Raw genomic sequence first — 20,430 nt, 5'->3', positions numbered from 1 at the left:
AGGTTGAAATATCCTTGAAAGCATTTGGCAAATCAGGAGTATGAATCCACAAAGAAACAGGCTCATTACTCCCCCCTGCCTTCATATTAACAGTACAGTGTCTTGGATACACGTAGAAAGGAGAGAAATCACCCTATAGCAGCATGTGAAGCTTTTGATGAATGTGTTGCTTTCCAGCAAATGGGAGATTTGTAGTCAGCCCAGTGTAGTAGGTTACCAGTCAAGATAACGATTTCTTCCACAGAAGGAATCCTTCTGATTTTGAAAGTATCTAAGACTGACCAAACACACCTGTTCAAATAACATTGCAGATTTCAGAAGTAGTAAGTTTAAAAAAACTCATCTAGTATCACAACTTAGAGCTGGGTTTCTAAGAGTCCACTGTTAAGTGGCAACAACAAACAACTTACCTTTTTAACAATGTTACTTCCTACGTGCCAAAACCCTGTTCTGCACAACTGCTCCCTATTTTAATTTCACCAGCAATATTACTGTCACAGCAGTCTACCTCTCTGTTTTAGCACTGAAAAATGGTAATACAATATATTTAAATATGCATATATGACAATAGGAACCTTAGCTTTCTTTGATGAGGGACTGAGAAATACAGGTCTCTAACGACTTCTAAAGTAATACTAAAAATACATCTCTTTACTCAGCAGTATTTCCTTTCCTTTCCATACAGCATGTGGTTTTTATTTATCTAACTCACCTCTGAGTACTTTACAAATCGGAAGTAAAACTCTAACAGCTCCATCACTAGTATCTACTCTTGTTCCCCCCCACCACCACCCTTAGACACACAATCTAAGAAGCTATGTAAGAGATGAATACAAGATGTAGATAGTACCAGATATTTTGGCTGATTACTTACATCATACTTTGCAATTCAGGCGTAAAGCTTGTCGATTTTCTTCCACCACTTGAAGAGGTAATTGTTGACATCGGGCTTGCCACTGTGCTGCTCATCTGAGTAAACAAAGAAATAGCAGCAGTTGAAATACTTGTATTTTATTTTAAAGAGAACATATGTATGCTTTGCACTAGATACTGAGAAGAAAAGCTTTTAGGGCTAGATGTGAAAGCAAAGACTCTGCATGCAAAAAGAAGCCTATCTGAGATATGTTTTCTGCACTAAGAGAGTTGATGTTTACTGTAACCAAAGTATAGGAAACATGCTATTTTTCCAAAGTACCACCTCAGTAAGCCATTGAGAGGTACCCTAGGAGCACCAGCGGAAAGTTAAGATAAAAACACTGCTATTCTGAGACACATGGTATTCCTAGACACCACTACCCAACACCCAAAACATCCTTTTTTTATTCCTAAGTACTAGTAAATCAAGTCCATACTGTCTCCACTGAGACTAAACCAAAATCCCAGAAAAAAAAAGATCGAACTTGATGAGCACCAAGATCAAAAGCTTCCCTCCTAAGTAATATGAGTAAATAAAGCTGATGTTTAAGTCTTCAAAACAGAAATGCATTAGAAAGAGTGGAACCTGACATCATCACAATACTTACATAACTAAAGGTATTATCTTTATGCACAATGTTTTATGTATTTCTACACAATTTTCTCCTTAAAAACTCCAAACCAAACCCAGGACAGTTCCACTCTTATTCTATCAATTATCTAACACATCTGCATTTTCCTCTTCAGTAACAAGCAATTCAAATGCCTTTACATCATTTCATTTTTTAAAATAACTTACTAAAACACTGACAAATCAAAATCTACCTAATTATGGACAACTCTATACATATGGAACAGGGAGTTTCATTTTCCCCTTCACAATTTTTTTAACAAATAGCTGCACAATCTACATAAGTCTCCTGCTAAATAGAATATACTCCTGCCAGGTTTCTTCCTGCACAGTGGTAACAGTTCAGTTGTACTGTCATTCCTTGTACTATCAGTAGTAACAACAATGAAAACCATATGTTAATATAGTTCTCTTTGCTGTAAGACCTCTAAAGAGGTCCTTCCTTTCTCCACTTAAATTTTACAGTTAAGATTGCTTTTTTAGAAAAGTATCTAAAATTATATGACCAGATTTATATTGAATGTCATTAAATACATTGCAATCACTCACAAACATTACAAATTGGTTTACAAAAACATTGTAACATTCTAAGTACAAAATTTAAGATACTTTCAAAGAGTAACAAAAGAATTACTGTTTTGAGAGACTGATGACGTAACAGCACAAGGATGAACAACAAAAATAAGTTAATGCATTTAGATATGTTTACTTTTTTATGAATGCTTTCAAGTAGATTTTCAGACTTCTGCTCATCTTCAAGCAGATACTAATTTAGGTCCCCATCCTGCAAGCACTTATGCACATGTGTAACATTAATCACAAGTTTACTCCCACTGAAGTCTGATTTTAATCACATTACTAGTTACTCACCAGTCTTAAGCATTGTCAGGACCCTGCCACAATCAGTGGTTACCAAAGAGTCCAATAATCTAAACAGTCAAATTAGGGAGTTGGTTTCTTTTAAAAAAAAAAGTAGAAAAACATAAAAGTCTATGACATGTAGGAAGGTGACAGTACTTCTAGGAAAGCTGTATGTACACATGGAAGGAAGTAAAGAAGCAACTGCACTAGCACCTGGAAAGAGGCCAAAAATTTGAGGTTTATAGGCATTTTACTCTTCATTATTTGATTGGGACTGATTATGATGCCTTTTAATCGCAATGTATTTATATCAATATCACAGTATCAATATTCCTAAATATACATTAATGCACTGTAAATTCTGTACTTTACCCAGACCTCAGAAAAAATAGAGGCATTCCTCTAATGCCTCAGTTAACACGTTCTAAAACAACCATAGAACTCCTGAAACGTACCAAAGTGTGTCTGAAAGTTTAAAAAGTGAGTGACACTAAAAGACTCAAGATCAACATAGTGGAGGCCCCATCCCTGGATATGTTCAAGGTCAGGATTGACAGGGCTCTGACTGACCTGATCTAGTGAAGATGACCTTGCTTACTGCAGGGGAGTTGGACTAGATGACCTCTAAAGGTCCCTTCCAACCTCACACATTCTGTGATTCTATGATTCTACAAGGGTTTTGGTTTGTTTCGTTTGGGTTTTTTTAGGGTGGGGTTTTCTTTTTCCAACAAGCTACATCATATAAAACATATGGTGCTTTTTTAAATCCAGGGCAGACATTTCCCTTCATCCATGAGGTTCAGTTCTGCTAATTTATGAAGCCATATGACAACTGCATAGTTGCCTCCTCACAGCCTAACACTTGTGACTCGTGCATGTCCTATTGTTGAGTAAATACTTTAAGGTTCCTGTCCTACAAATGGACAAGAACAGTTTAATTAAAAAAACTTGGAGGACCGTACATCTGTATAAGCATCAGCAGGTTTGAGAGCTGAAAGCTTATCAGCTACTGCTTTGCTAAAAACTTAGTCTTCCTACTGCAACCAAATGATTTAACTTTCAAATCAAGCAGGTGTACAGCATTTTCTTGACATAAAAAACCAACAGCTTGTCAAGCTTCATCAGACCCTTTACAATAATTACTTCCACAGCCCACATTTTGTTTGATGGTTTAGATAATTAACTTCTTTACACATCAAAGTCCTATTGTCCTTATGTTCTATTTCCTTTCTTCCAGACATTAAAAAAAAAAATTAAAAAAATCATTGAAAAGCAGAAGCACTCTCAAATCAATTTTCTTCAATAAGTACAGCTAACATGGAACTGAAAAGCCTACTGTAATCTTCAATGGGTCAATATACTGTATTTGTTTTAGCTCCAAACTGAGAGGCAGCTGTTTGCCATATTCTACAAAATGAATTCAGATGTTCAGATTAGGTCACAGATTATTTCAACATGCCATGTTTTAATCATGAGCTCTAAGCAAGGAGAAGATAACTTCTGATTAACAGTATCTGGACTAGTAATTATGAGTTCCTACACAAACAGGTCCAGCTTTTACAAATTCTTTTCCCATAAGTAAAATATTACAATCAAACCTATAATAAAAATACACATTAAATGGCATATATAATAGTTAATATAAATATTTTAAAACATCTACTGTAATCTCAATGTCTTCCACATTGAAGAGTCACAACAGAAAACAGCATTTGTTCCACAGGAATCAGCAGTTCTGATATTTCTCATCAAGTCTAGGCCCATCCTTCTCCCCAAGGTAAGATACCTGGGCAGACTTCCATTTCATAGCCACTCTGAAATTACTAAGTGACACCAACTCGCATCAATGGTTGTCCAGTCAGGACTCCATCTGTATAACCCACCCACTTATGATCCAGTTGAGAGACAGGCAAAAACTGAAATTCTACATCACCTAAAACTTGAACTTAATACACAGGCTATAAATCTAGCCCCTACCCATAGGGCACCAAATCTCCAAGCTATTTCATATTATTTGGGACATACATAAGCAGTCTTACTATATATATATAAATATACACACGCAGAGAGACATATATAGTCAACACCTCCATCTTCTAAATATACAAATACTTTCATCAAGCACCACTGCCAACATGCCACATGGGGATCTAAGAGAATGGTGCATCTAAATCAACACTACAGTCCTCCAATTCAAATGAGTGGTTCGAAATGGATAATGGAAATTCGTTTATCATCTAACTTGTTCAGGTCCAAAAAAATCCACTTCTTGTGTAACAAGAAATGGCTTTGCTTATAGGCAGCATGAAGAAACACTTCTATATTCCCTAAACTCAGCCTCTGAAGAGCACAGCAGATAATGCAAAGGCACAAGCTTTCAAGGAACAGCCAGACGGAATCCAGGCTTAGAAGCAATCTGTGGGCAGGCCGTGACACAGCTGCATCAGCATCATCTGTGCACAGTAATACTGTTCAAAGCAAGGGATGCAATCTCAGCTTTTTTTCATTTTTTTAATTAACCAAGTATCACAAAGTGGAATGTATGCACTATTCATGCTAAGGATAACACGTTACATCTGCCACTGCTGCATCCATTTATTTACCTGACGGACTAGACACTTAAGATAGGTTTATTTTAAAGTGAATACCAGAAAGAAATATTCATCTTATACCTGTCAAGGCACAGCCCATCTTTCACCACCCAGACAAATAAGCATCTCATCTTTAACCATGACACCCTTTCTTGGAATGAAACACACTTGGAAAGCCCACATGAATACAAGGTGTACAGCTGAACATCATTTCCCCCTTTCCAACAGTAAGGCAACTCAGCCATCCCATTTAGAAGTTATAGGCAAAACAGGTACATCTGATAACAAAGGTTAACACAAATCTTCTAATAGACACAGGCATAGATTTTGGTCCAAAGAATGAAATGCTTCTTATTTCATCTTTAAAACTGTCCTGTTCCACATCCCTGGAGATAAAATAAACCTAAATGTTCATTTCTACGTCTCATCGGAAAGCATCTTTGTGCACTAATGTTATCAAAGACCAGTAAACAAGCACAACTCTCACTGACTGTGAAGGGAAAAAAGAGTCACTAACCAACTGCAGACTAAAGCATAACCTTCTGACTCTATTCTGCATAACAAGCTCTCTATTTTACATAGAATTACTGAGCGTGGCCTCATATTTTAAGCTATTATTTGTCCATCCACGAGTAGACATGACAGTTACTTAAGCCTCTTCTGAAACAGACCACAGAATGGTCTGGACTACTGAAAGAATACTAACACACAGATGTAACTATTTTGTTTGAGATTGAGAAACATACAGCATAATCTTACATGAGAGGTATGCCTCCACATCTGGAGATGTTTACAAACACTTCTCAGAGTTTCTAACTTGAGCCTTCTAATCAGAGCTCTGTCCTTTCCCAGAAGTGATTTATTTATTTTTAACCAAGAAAGCTCAGAAAATGAATCTAATGCATCTGCCCACCTCCCTCTGAACTGAACGTGCAGCACCTCCTGTGAAGCTCTATGCCACATTTGGTAGCTAATGGCACTGCAAATTAAGCACCAATGACTTTTTTTCTTCCTTCCTAAAAATGCTTCTGCATCACAGTGTAAAGACTAGAGAACCTGTAACCAACAGCAAAATTTATATAGCTTCCAGAATCTGGCTCTTGTAACTATATTTTGGGGGTGGAAGGGAATAGCAATTCTCTTTACAAATATTTTAATTGTATTCTGACTCTTCCATGTCAAATAGCTGATAACTGTATAGACATGCAATTTAGTGATCGTGACCTTCCTATAGTATTCCTTGATGATTTGCACTGAAGGAAATACAAGGTGGTCTCTGTAACCACCTTGAAATCACATACTTCAGCCTTCAAAGATGAGCAAACCCCAACCTGCAACTTACCCAGTATTTTGCTTTTACTGAAGAGTACAGCATTTCTATATGAATATGCAAATCATAGAATGGTTTTGGTTGGAAAAGACCTTCAAAATCATCGAGTGAAACCATCTATCCAACCCTGTTAGGTACAAAACTAGATCATGTCACTTAGTACAACATCTACCCTTATTTTAAACACCTCCAGGGATGGTGACTCAACCATCTCCCTGGGCAGCCTGTTCCAATATCTGACAACCCTTTCAGTAAAACCCTTGAGACAAAGCCATTGGTCAACTGTCCACAATTACCTGTCCAGGAAGTTGACTATATCAGGGTTCTTTAGCTCCTTCATTACCAAGATCTCATTAATAATCAACTCCTTCTTGGGTAGTTTCTGCAGGTTTATCTGTTTCATAGCAACCTGAACAGGATAAATAACACCTCAGTTCTGCCAGTACACTTCATTGCTCATTTGCCAACAAGCAAATACTGTAGTCATCAGTGTTCCCATCTACCTTTAGTTCCATCTTAAATTTTAAGGTTAGGATAATGCAGTTGGATACTTTTCAAAGCACAACCAAGTTTAACCCCTTCTCATCACTAGCTTTATACTTTCCTCTGTATTATTTCTCTCTCTAGACCTCTGTCTGCCTTCATCTGTTCAACTCCTTTTAAGACAGCATTATCTTCCCAGCCATCACACTGATTACCTCCCTCCACCTCCTTTCACATCACCCTGAGCTGCGTTTAGTTCAATATCTGAAATACAATTTTAAAAAGACTTCATAATACAGTTCCACCCTGACCTTAATAGAACATTCTGGTCTGTCAGAAGTTTGCCCTGTTGCTGCCCTCAACTTAGGGCATCAGCATATCCAAAATTCTTAATCAAGAGTAACTAGCCAAATGTATACCCAGGATAAGAATTTTCTCCAGTTCTTACTGCTGAACTGTTCCTCTCCTTTCTGAAATCAGTGCTTGCCAGTGTAAATCTATGTTTTCTAGAGCAGAAAGCATCTACCTCCATTGTTCATTATTTGCACAACTCCTAGGACAAGAGAAAATACAGGAAGAACAGCCACAGCTTTAATATAAGTTACAACCATGAATATTAGTTCTTAATAATCAGGTCTAATAGTAAGTACCATTCAGGGGACAACCCCCCCTTTCAAAGACTTCAGTCACTGATGATATTCAAGAGGTTTCTGCTAAAAGGTATTCTCATTTACATGAAAACACATTTTTCTTCACTGTTTAAGCACGACTTTTAAAAGCATTTAGTACTAGAGAAGCCTACCAATAATTCTTACAGTTTACCTGAGATGGTAGCAAGAGTTTGGCCAATACCTAGCTGCTGCAAATCACCTCTTCTATACAAGCTCCTGGCCACTTACAATTCCTGTCACATCTTCTGTGACAGTTTAAGGAGCTGCATGAACTGGAAACTTTGCAGCTGATTCTGTGAAGGTCTGACTGTAATCAAATTTAATACTTCAAATGTATGCAAAAATACAGGAGCAGAGAAAAGCCAGAGGTTCCATATCAATATAAATTTACTCTGTGTTAGCTTGCAAATGAACACATACTAAGATAACTACAAATTAACCATTACATGTAGCATGGTTATCTGAAGCACAGATTGCAGATATAATCAATATCTTTTTCATTACCTTTGACAACACACAGTTTTCTGGTAAGCTTGTAACTGAGTCACTACAGCCCAGCTTCATGAGAACACAGGCCTAACTTCTTTCCTTTTCTTTACAACCTTCACATACCTATACACGTGGATATATTACAACTGCAACAAAAGCATCAACTCAATTAGTTTCTCTGGTATAATTACACTGCCTGGGTTTGGCCTCATGCCTTGAAACACCCTCACAGTAATGACCTAGAAAGACACTGTCTAGCTAGTCTCACTGCTCAAGGGCATCACATCAGAATGGCAATAAAAACATGAACAATATTCAGCATTGCTCTGGACTATTATACAGAAGTAATTCTTAAAACACTTGTAACTTACTAAGTTGCAGCTTGCTTACACTGACAAGTTAGTAATTGACTAATCAAATTTCAGACAGCTCCAGTCCGTGTTAGTCAAAATTGAGCCCATGAGACTAATTCAGCTGGTTATGACACTCAGAGGCTTAGCAAATAGTCTAAAGGCTACTGAATCCTGTTAAACCTTAAGCAATGTTTCAAAATCCATGCATTTGAAAATTTAGCAAAAAGCCTGTAAAGCATAAAAGAATTTCTTGTTTACTTCTCAGAGACATGACTTTGAGTTTTCCCTCCTGTCTTTTCAGCATATTCTGGTTAGACACCAAGCTTTTCTTCAGAATCACCATGGCTAAGAATTTCTTTACCTAAACAAAACATAGCATTTTCACTACTTTCACAAGACTTGGGAGATGTGGCTTTCAGAAAGCCAGAAAAATATTGCTACAGCTGGTAATGCTACTTTTAACATCAGCATTCCCATCTATACAGCAACAACACACAGGACAAGAAGGAACCAACATAAAATAAAACCCTATTTGCATGTTAGTTAGGGTAAATGCACGTTAGTAACATGTAACATGCAAATATGAACCTGTGCAAAGTTCACTGAAATTAACAGAAAGACAGACACCGCCTTCCTTGACACTTGGATCCAGCCAACAACCAAGAAAGAAATGCAAATAGGGAGAGAGGAGGGTGCACTGCACCCTGCCCAGGAACTCAGCCTTAAACCAAAGGGAAGGAGAGGCCTGTACCAAGAAAGAGAAAAATATAGGAGTTAGACCAGGCTTCAAAAGAAAAGTTAAGGGTATCTTAACACCACTGCAAACCTTGCAATAGATTCACTCTTAGGACAGCAAATCATCAGGTTCTTACCTCCATTTCACACACAGAGCAATAAGTATTTTGCATGTATATTGTGCTTTGCATTCAGAGACTGCAAAACATTCATTTGTATAATTTCTAGGAACTTGTAAGAATTTGATCTGTACATAGGACGTATAAAAATACGGTTACTAGGTGGAAAGCAACTTAAAGGCTACACATACAAGACCAGCTGTTATTCCTAGGGATTTTTTAGGATCTACCAGTAATTTCTGTAAGGATTAATAATTTCTATAAGGCCTATTGCAGAATTCCTATTAATAAGCTGCTATGCCTGTCTGTGCAAAGTAAATAAAATCCGCTTCCTCCCGAGAAAAATATAAAACTACTGACATTTCACAGCATCAGAGCAACAAGAAGCAATCAGTAAAATTCAATGGTACATGGCACACCACAGGCCAAAGCCTGGCCTCTGTCATGTAATACCAAGCCTACAATGAATGAAAAAGTTCTAGAAGCACCATCAAAATTAGTTTCAAGACAACAAAACAAACAGGGCAGGGTAAACACACACACACAGCAACACATGCAGGCCACGAGAAAAGGGATGCAAGAGCAAAACCAAGCCAAAGCTGCTTGCTGTGACCTCCCAGCAGCCAGCAACCCCAGGTCTAGCGCTTCCACCCAAAAATCTCACGGGTAAGGAGGCTGCGGAGCTGGGAGCGAGCTGGCAGCCAGCTCCCATGCAGCATCGCTCCTCAGCATCTTGGCTTCAGTGCCAGAGCGGATGGCTTCATGCGGAAAAGCCCTTTCTCAAGGTAGCTGGCCACACACCCCCGCAGCGGGTACATACACCTCACAGGCTGCTGCGTGCACCTGGCCAGCACAACCCACAAACGAAAGCCCCCACCGAGATCCACGGGGTTAACAGGACCCCCCACACACACACACCCCCCAGCCACCCCCTCCCACCAAGCAGCACTTCACAGGTATCACCGACTGGGAACACACAAGGTTAATATTTCTCAAGGCCCCAAAGATGAGCAGCCCTGCCAAGTTAGTTAACAGCAACACATCGTCTAATTACGTGCCCTCGCTGGTGACTCACTCAAAGGCTCACCCCCGGGGACGGATGGATGGGTGGGTAGGTGGATGGATGGATGAGGAGGCGGCTGAGGTGTGCAGGGGAGGGAGGGAGGGTAGGCAGGGAAGAAGGCAGGAAGGAAGGAGCAGCCTGGCTTGCTGGTGCCCAGTCCCCCCCCACCCGTGTGCGGCTATCCGAAGGGGAAAAGCAGGGGGGCAGGAACTGAACCTCGTCCCTTCCCCTCCAAGCGCTGCCTGGACCGAGGCAAGAAACGAGGGGGGCGGAAAACGGCGGCCTCTCTCCCTCTCCTCCCCCCGCCGCCGCCACTGCAGCCTCAGCTCCGGCGCTGAGGCTCACACGCTGCGAGGGGGGGTAAAATGGCGCCGCCCGCGGAGGGGAGGGGCCGGTTCCGCCACACACCGGCCGCGGCACATCGCCGCCTCCATCTGCTGTGTGGCAGCCGCGGCCTCCCAGGGCGAGGGGTGGAGCCGACCGGGGCGGGGCCTCGCCGCAGCTTCCTCCCCGCTGCCGCCGCCGCTGCCGTTCCGCTCGGCTGGGCTCTTCTGAGTTCCCCTCGGGTGTCTGCGGGATCGCTCTTCCCGACTCGCCTCCTGCAGGTGCTAGCTGCCGGCTGAGAAGAGGGCTCGGGCGGCAGTGGCCATCCCCCTTCCCCCTCAGCGCCGGGCGGCGATCAGAGGATTCAGGGCTGCTCTGAGTGTTAAGAAGCGGGGAGGGTGCCCCGCAGAAGGGAAGGTGGGCGCTTACACAGGTGTCTGGCCTCGCTGCGCGTCTCAGAGCTGTGGAGGTGTTGGAAAAGAGCACAGTGAAGCCATACTGCCACGCAGCAAGTTGTACAGCTACCATCCCAGGGGGGTTAAATGCTGAAATGCCTTCAGTCCATAAGCAGGGCCTACACTTTCCCTTTCTTCACAGGCAGCTTTCCTCTTCCTGTGTCCTGTCAGCTCCAGCAGCTTACTGGGGCAAGTTGGAGCATTTAACCTATCTTCTTTTAACCTTTTATTCCTTCAACACCTCTGAATTGTAGGGGTTTTGTCATTCCAGTCATCTGCCGGTTTGTTAGGAGGCAAGCTTCCATGTACCACGGTGTGGAAGGGAATTAATGAATGTGACTGACAGAGGTTAACAGAGTTAGTGCTTACTTCATCACCCAAAATCTTGCTTTTCTTGGAGGTTTGCAAGGTGTGTTATGGTCTGGTTTATGCTTTGTCTTTCTTAGTTGGGCTTTAATTCAGATTCCTGCCTGATGCTGAACAGGATCCATGTTGTTTCTACTAGGTTTCATTCTAAGAAACTGACAGTTTAGAGATACTGTTTTACATGCACCTTAGCCTTTTATTTCTCATTTTTGAGGGATGAGAAAAGGAGTAAGGAGGAATCTCTGGCATCCAGTGCAATGATCTTAACACTGTAGAGTCCATCTGAATCCCAGATTACTGGAAAGTCACCTTATTTTCTGCCTTTTTCTCTTAGCTGCCTTCTGCTACCCTTACTTTTTTCTTTTCTTTTTTTTTTTTCCTACCATTCACTCCCCATCCCTACTACTTCATATAAACACCCCATCAGTCTCCTGCAAGTTGTTTCCTGCTCATTCCCATCTCCCACCTCAGCTTCAGAAAGAGGGGGCAATTCTGCCACTCACTGCCGAGTGCCACCAGCCTCTCCCCTTTCTACTCATGCTTACAGTTATGAAAGTAAAGCTGCTTCCAGCCAAAGCACTGACAGAGGCAGAGCAAAACACGTAAGAGGCCTTGTGCTGCTGATTCTTGTGTGCACAGCAAAGTCGACTTACTGCTTATGAGGAGGATGGCCTGATCTATTCCTTCCTGTTATATGTTGTAAAACCCCTGGGCAGCCCCCGCCAAAGCAGGGTTATTGATAAGCATTTTCCTGGTGAAAAGGAGAATGAAAGCATTCTGGCAAGATATGGGAGATGCTGTGGTCTTCTTTGAGGTAACTTGAGTTTTTCAGCCAAATTCTGTGATTTGTTAAACCCTTATATTAAAATGAGGAAGGCAAGGCAGCATAGTGCTGACATGTCTATGAGAGGCACCATGCATATCTTCACGTATTCCAGATTTGGTAGGACAGGATAATTTGAAAACATAGAACATACAGAAATGACTGTGCTGATTCCATATGGTAATTTTAACAAGGGGATCGCTGGGATAATAGGGTTGAGCATGTCCAATATGAACTATGTAATTTCCAGGAGCTTGAATAGAGGCAACGTGACTTGGTGAGGTGCCTGAAAAAGCACTGACAGAACATTTTCTGACAATTTCTGTTCTGAACAAACCCCTTTTGCCCGCAGTGAGCCGTTACCACTTCAGAAGTGATTGAAGTTACTGCCCAGTGATGAGGCGGGCTGATGAAAGAACATTCCCCCTGTTGCCCTTTCCATAGGTGATAACTCCTGGCATTGTAATTGACCAAGACCCTTACTTGTTGGCTGTGGAATCTTAAATCTATACCAAAATATTTACTAGCAGACAGAAGGAAAGAGGACAGAGGAGAACAATGTCCCTTCTAGCACTGTGCATTACTGTGGTTGGTAGAAGTGCAGTGGCTGCTCCCTACTTGAGTCTGCATTCTTACTATATTTCACAGAGGGGGTGGGAGGAGGAGAAAAACCTGATCAAGTTTTTCTTATGCATTACACAGAACCAAAAAAGGGCACGTAGAAAATTATTTTCCATTTTCAGGTCACCTTTCAGATCATAAGGTCATTATAAACTGTCTCAGCACTTTTACAGACTGGAGTCTGCTCAAACCATAATGCTTACAAAGTTTCACTTTGAATAGGCGTGATTTTCTCTGTCATTTGTTTTCACTTTTTATTTCTCTCCAGAACATAAAAAGTCAGGAAAAGATTTTATTTTCCCCTACATAGCATATAATTTACATCAATCATCCCAGGAGGTCAGTACCACTGGGGTGTCATTTAAATACAATGAATATAAAGTAATGAAGCTCTTGCTGGAGTGGATGGCCACAATTCTCAGAGAAAGAGAGAGAGAGTTTCCAAAGCATGTGGAGAAAACACAACGGGAGACCGAGTGAATTCATCACACCACAAAAATGTCTCCATCCTGTCGACAAAGTCATTAAAGGAAAATGAACCATTGTTACTCTAGATGCTTGCATTCCTTTGGCATAATAACCTCAGTATAGAAGCATTGGTGCAAAGAGAACTTACACACAAGAGAAAAAAAAATAATTAATCCACTTAAAAAATAATAATAAAAAAGCAAGTATCCAGATTATGTAATGAAAGAAATCCTCAGTGCTCCAAAGAAGAGATGGAGCCTCTGCAGAAGCCACAACTAATCAGGAGCCGTATGCAGTAGTACAGGGTGGTTTCTTTTCCTCCTGCCAACGAGTCAAAGCAAATGCCAACACGGACAATTCTTTTCAGATAACCCACAAATGTTGTTCTCCTTTAATTGCATGAATGGTTCTACCCTTTGCTGATCCATAGCTATCCCGAGTTTTAAGATCCCATGTTGAGATTTCTCCAGTACCGTTTCCCTTTTCATATTTGTTTGCTTACAGTAATTTTTTCAGTCTCCATTAAACCAATCTGTGAGGAATGTGGGGATTAGAGAGGTTTGCTTTGTTCGATTGCATTTAATTCTTTGGCAAAGGGTGTCCAAATAAGAGAAAGTATCATGTGCATACAGTAAATCAAACAAATTTCAGAAAACAGACTGTACTTCTGCAGATGTCCCTCAAGGAAACACTACTTTAATGCAAACCACCATGCAACCCCTGGTTAAAAAAAAAAAAGGTAGCATATAGAAACCTGCAGCAGAAATCCCTCCCTTTATTATAAATTATTCCATGGTATGGCAAAGTCCACAAAAACAGAAGCATGCTAATTAAATTATCACCGTTATTGTCAAAACCATATAGGAATGTACTACATAGAAATGCACAGATTGCATGAAGTATATTTTAGAATACAAACCCAATGCACTAATTTCAGCAAACACTGAAAAGGAAAACTGGCCTTGATTTATTTATAGCAACTGCACTGGAGCAGGGACCCTACGCAAAAGTGAGCAGAGAGTGCTGCTGAGGAAACACATGCCAGGGAACACCAAATCATACCTGTTAATTACAACTAATAGGCTTGCAGACAACAGCAAGCATGCTTTTTATCCGTCATTTACAGCCACTGAAGTGTAGGGAAGTGAATTGGTTTGCTGGCAAATGTCCCAATTAATTGGGCGTGCTATTTATTAAGGTGCTGATTAAAGTGTACTCTGCAATATAATAGTTGAGTATGAAGTTGCCAACTCTTATTCACTCCTGGCTCATATGGATGAAAGCAGGAGAGTAGACTAGAACAATATGAAAATAATGATGTATTCTGTGCCAAAATGGATTTAAGGCAATTCCAATGTCTGAAAATTAAAGACCTGGAGAAACAGAATTAGGTAGCACCGTGGTTTTGAAGGTAGAAGTTTGTGTTGTGTAATCCAGTTGTGACCAAGAGCTTCAATCTGTGGTAGTAATTTTGCACATGTGTCAATGCCTCTCTCAGAAACCAACACTGTAGGCCCACCCTTAAGTAAGGGGCATATGAATAAAACAGAAAATAGGATAAAAGCAGGGGCTAGTTCCTGACTCATCTGAGTCAATTTACTTGAAGAAAAACTACTTGGAGGCGTCCTTTTCCCAGCCACCGACTCCTTCAGCCACTCCAACTGCACTGAGGCTACAGCTTAAATCATGATATTTTGTAGTAGGCTATTCAAAACCATGGCTTCCACAAATGAGGTTGGGAGTTTCCACACACACTGGAACAAGACATATGCTAATTGTATATATTATCTGAAGTAACACTTGAGGTTTGATCTCAACCAAGATAACCACCAGAGCAAACCAAAGTCATGATTTGTACCAGCAAAGAATTTCTTGGTCCCGGATCATTCTTAACTTACCTTGTTAGCACTGATGCAAGACCTGGATAGAAAGACTGACTGGCCATGGTTCTTAACATACTTACAAGTCTGCACATGCTTTTTTTTCCCACCTACTTGCCACAATGGTCGCAACATATTGGCAACATCCAGTATTGTGCCTCTACAGCTAGAGATATTGAAGGGTGACCGTTATGATTAGACATTCAGCCAAAAGGCTCTCACAACAGAAATTGTCTTGGTGCAGAGTCTTTCCTACAAAATTGACTGTGTCCAAAAAACATACAACTCTGAAAATAGCACTATGGCAGTTTGCTAGATGTCGCCTTCACTTAAAAATGAAAGCAGTAAAGAGGAAACAAAGCTCCAATTCTCCCAAGCAAGGGGAAAAGACAACACTAGTAGCCAGAGTAGCTAAGGAGCAGGTAACAGTTTTGGCTAAACATTGTCCATATGGATCTCAAGGTATTCACTGAGACAAAAAAGTATCAAGAGAGATTCATCACCCTTGTAACCATACCTGCCCATGGCTCTTGCTCTCCTGCCTGCCACCATTTGACTGAAACCACTGTACTGCACAAAACACACAAACAAAGTAGCTGAACCAAAAGGACGGTGATTAATAACAGTACCTATTTTGCCTACTACAACACCAGGAGTAGGTTTCCATTTCAGATACAGCTACCTAAAATTGTCTGGCTACATGTGGGCTGCCTTTGGGTTCCCATTCTTCTCAATGGAAACTCAGCCAACATGGTTAGTGCAGGCAAGAGACTAATTCGGTTCATCCACCAGCAGACATCTACATTTTGTCATTAGAACTTGCTCTCTAGAAGCCACTGACTGCATTTCCTAGGGATGAGTTTAGTATATCTACTCTGGGCTTACTCTTTCTGAAGAGTAAAGGGCAGAGTATAGATCCCAACCTAATGTATGCCAGGCCTGTGGTCATTTCTTAGGTAGCCCAAGGCATCTGTAATGGCACTGGAGGCTTAATTCTAGGCGAGTCAATTGAGCCTTAAATCACTACTGAGTATAATGGGAGCTTAAACAGCTAGCTTAAGTATAAACATTTACATTGTAGACAACCAAACTTAGGTGCCTGAACCTCGAACCAAGCTCTCCTCCAGCTGTCATTTGTCCAAGGGAAAAAAAACATTTATGTAGCTGGTTTTTACCTATACTAGATACATAAATTGGTGTATTATGTTGCTTGCAGAAAATTTTCAGGTTTCTGAATCCTTTGTATCCTTAACAAAAATACATCTGGGGTCATTTTGCCGTGGAGAGCAGGTGTGAGCCTCAGGTTAACAGTGGCCAAATGACGTGTTTAGGTTATTAAGAACTCCTGCCGTAAGCCTTTGAAAGATAAGTGTGAATTAACCAGAACACTGAGCTTTCCCCTGCAGAGAATATTAGTTCTTTTTGGATTGCATATTCATATAATGAAAGTTTCCAGAATCAGTCCATTCAAAACATTCATTTCTTGAAATATAGGAATAGTGCCAGGAATTTGCATCAAATTACTCCTGGACTGTAGAATAAGTAACATCAGCCACAGGTTCCTAAGGATTTAACTTCCTCAATGTCCCGAAACAAATTTGTGTTATTTAACCGTGCAGAGCAGGTTAGAGTGCTGAGTTTATGGTTCCCCAAAACTTTTCATCCCTCAAGGTGGGTGCCCAGTGATGGTGATCTGCGTACATTAGATATCAGATAAAAAATGTATCAGAGAAGCTGCTTTTTTCTTCTTTTTTTTTTTCCTCTGAATAAATGTTTAAATATTTAGGGCCAAATTCCATTGCTAAACACAAGAACACAGCTCTCTTTGAGTTCATTGGAGTTGTGCATGTGTATCTAAGAGCAAAACTTGGCCCTTATGTTTTAGATTTCAGCATTAAGCTTCCAGTGTAAAGGAACGTGTGATCTGTAACACACAGGAAAGCGGTAAGACCCAGTTTTAAAGGCAGGGTACAATTAGACATTTCTCTCTTTCTTTTGGATAAGAAGCAGTGCCTTCAGCCGAGCTCCTGAGATTCTTCTTACCTCTTCTCTAGACAGTCTTCCTTCTGCAGAAGGCGCTTCTCTGGCCACTTTGCTCTATTCTGTGGCTGGCAAACAGAATAGGATACTTTTTTTATTTCTTTGCTACTTGCCTTCAGTTTCCATTCTGCCAGTTTCAACTTAGCACCATGATGGAAAATACAGAAGAACTTCAAAATACTCTTAGACCAGTGAGTTAGATACCTCTCTTACAATTATGAACAAGTCAAGATGGTGATTTTTAAACTATAGGCAATGTGTTCAGATCAGCCAAAGGGCGTATCCAGTCATCCTTTCCAATGAACCTATATTACAAGTGGGATCAGCTAAAGCACTTTTACTGGGAATTGCTGCAGAGTGCCAACACAGAACTCTTGAACCTGGAGAAATTCTTCCCCTATTCTTGTTATCTTTTTTATCCCTCAGTTATAAAGCAGTTGTAAAGTATCTAGAATCTTGAGTGTCTGTATTATTTATAAAGGCTCATATTCATCTAATGTCCAGGGCCAGGAAACACAAAAAATGACTGCAAAGTACTTGTGCAATCTGATGTGAATGCCATAGGACACACAGTCTGATAGATACTTGTACCAATGCCAAGAAAATAAATAAATAAACAAATAAATAAATAAATCTTCTGGGTATAAGTGCAGTGATTGACCACTGAAATTTCTCCAGGGTTTCAAAATTCCTCAAAAATTACTTAATTACCTTTTCCCATCTAATATAGTTCTGGATTTTCTTGTTATCAACAAAAAAAATACACTGACTGTTATCAGCTCTTTGAGTGTACTGAACAGTTCATATATTTTACAGACCTTTGTGAAAGTCAGGTCCTTGTTGGGGATTAAAGTTTTTGAGGGATGGAAGGATTTTGGAAGATTCTTTATAAAGTTGACTGTCTACAGATTCTTTTTCTGTGGTAATATGCTAATGCTAATGGCATTCAGCACAGCAGAGAAAGATGGTTTAAAGTTTTGCAGATGCAATTATAAGTAAGAATGATCTTCTAGCTTCCTTCGGCCTTTTTAAAATCTTGGACAGAGAGAGAGACAGACATTCAGATTAAACATTTATCCTTCTAAAAATGTTGCTCCATTTGTGACCAAAATAATATTTTATGGCATTCATTGCAAAGGTCAACTAGAAGTTGTTCTGTACAAAATAGCATCTTCTTTTATCAGCTGGAAAATAACTTCTGCTTCTGTTTCCTCCCTCATATGCAAGCTTATTCTTTGCCCAATTGTAAAAATAAATACCATAGGAAAAGAAAACTTTGGTTACAATCAATTTCTTTTGTGATGCTTCTGTGGAGCCAGTCAATTAATGGTGGACATCTAAGTAGAGATACCAGTAGAAGTCCAGGCTGGTTTGGCAGTTTAGTTTCCTATGCTTTTTCAGGTAAGAACACATAGTGTAGGAAGGGGCTGCCAAATTCAGCATTATGAAAGATGTCATCAGCTTCCTGTCATGAAAGTATTCATCAGTTGCTTATGGCATGGGTATCTTCTTCTAACAACTGTTCTATCAAAGTCAATGTTTCTTTAAATTAGGATGCATGATACTAAAAATCATCCAGCTTTGACGATTGGCTTGTTCCCTTGCATACCACATTTATAGAGATAAGTGAGAATACATTAAAAATCCTGTACCTCACCTGACATCAGCATAGCAAGTCACAGCCCTTGCTGATGCTGCAGGCCTTCCACTGTTCCCAGGTTTAATGAACTGGCCCTTCTATAATGTGGACATTTCAGTAGGTATGCACCTACCTGTTGCAGTTTTGTGAGGCTGTGCTGCTGAGGTGGGTTTTTTAAGCAGCAGTTATAGTTTTCTGCCAGCCTAAACTATAAACAAAGAGCAATTCAAGGCCAAAGTTGTGGCCTGAGAGGTAGCAAGCACCTCTGAGAATCACATATAGGAGAAAACAACCCAGCAGCAGCTGCATTTTGCCACCGGGGAAGGGAGCGAGAAGATGTAACGAGCTGTGCAGACACCAAGGCTGGGGAAGGGCGGGGGAGGAGGCGGCCCAGGTGCCAGAGAGAAAGATGCCCCTTGCAGCCCATGGAGAAACCCATGAAAAAGGCTGAGACCCCACCTGCAGCCCGTGGATGGAGCAGGTGGAGACATAGAGAGTATGCTGTGACCCTACATTGGAGCAAGCCGCTGCCAGCACTTGCAGCCCATGGAGAGAAACAGACACACAGAGATGAGTGAGAGAGAGATTTGCACCGGAACAGGTTTGCTTGGGGGAGGCTGGTGACCCCACAGAGGATTGGGACTGAGAGACATTGTGATTTATGACTGCCCGCCATAGTAGTGACCCACGCCAGGGCAGCCTGTGAATAGATAAAGCCCTGGGGAAAGGAGTCAAGTTGGAGAAGTTTTTGGAGGACTATCTCCTGTGGGTGAGACCCTACGGTGCAGCAGGGGAAGGGTGTGGAATGAATGCCCCCCCCACCCCGGCCAAGAGGGAAACCAACTTGCAAGGGACTGACCGAAGCCCCCATCTCACAGTCCCTGCCCCCCTGTACTGCAAGCAGGGGGAAGAAGGGAGTGAAATCATGACTAGAGTGAAGTCTGCTAAGAAGGGAGCAGGGAAGGAGGTTAGGGGTGTCTTAAGATCTGGAAAAGGAAAACAGCTCATGAAGAAGTAACCGAGAACCCCATTTTTTTCCCAGTCCCTGCCCCCCCTGTACTGTGAGCAGGGGGAAGAAGGGAGCAAGATCATGGCTAAAGGGAAGTCTGCTTAGAATGGAGGGGTGGGGGGAAGGTGCTACTGAGAACCCCATCTTCCCCAGTCCCTGCCTCCCTTGTACTGCAAGCGGCGGGGGAGGGAGAAGGGAGCATAATCCTGACTAAAGTCTGCTAAGAAGGGAATGGTGGGGGGTTAGAAGTGTTTTAAGATCTGGTTATGTTTGTTTTAGGATCTGGTCATGCTCTCAACTCCGGTTTCTTCACTATTCTTTGTAGTTGCAGTGTAGTGTAATAAAGTAGAGTAGTTTCTCTCTTCTTCACTTTGTGTTGAGTCTGTTTTGCCCACGTCATTGCTGACAGAGTGATTTCTCCCTTTTCTTATTTTAACTCCTGAGCCTCTTTATATATATTTTCTTCCCTGTCTAACTAAGAAGGGGAGTAATAGACTGACTTCAGTGGGCACCTGGCCTCCAGCCAGGGCTAAACCACGACACTACCCCAGACAAATGACATGT

The 20,430-nt window shown here is 41.1% G+C and overlaps 2 protein-coding genes across 4 annotated transcripts in view; one reads left to right on the top strand and one right to left on the bottom strand.

The window, feature by feature from the left end:
* Nucleotides 1-969, bottom strand: part of SUPT3H (SPT3 homolog, SAGA and STAGA complex component) — a gene marked incomplete at its 5' end in the record, with an annotated part of 260,064 nt that extends 259,095 nt beyond the window's left edge. For all 3 annotated transcript variants that reach the window (XM_084261717.1, XM_084261718.1, XM_084261719.1), the window contains one exon: nucleotides 875-969. In XM_084261717.1, the coding sequence (XP_084117843.1) occupies nucleotides 875-969 (95 nt within the window). The remainder of the gene's footprint in view (nucleotides 1-874) is intronic.
* The window catches only part of RUNX2 (RUNX family transcription factor 2), a gene marked incomplete at both ends in the record, with an annotated part of 222,476 nt that overhangs the window by 29,834 nt on the left and 172,212 nt on the right, over nucleotides 1-20,430 (top strand). The gene's annotated exons all lie outside the window — the stretch shown is intronic.

This window comes from Gallinula chloropus (assembly GCF_964237585.1).
Source record: "Gallinula chloropus genome assembly, chromosome: 3".
Classification (NCBI taxonomy): Eukaryota; Metazoa; Chordata; class Aves; order Gruiformes; family Rallidae; genus Gallinula; species Gallinula chloropus.
The sequence above is the reverse complement of the archived record's forward strand: the minus strand, read 5'-3'. Positions and strand labels throughout refer to the sequence as shown.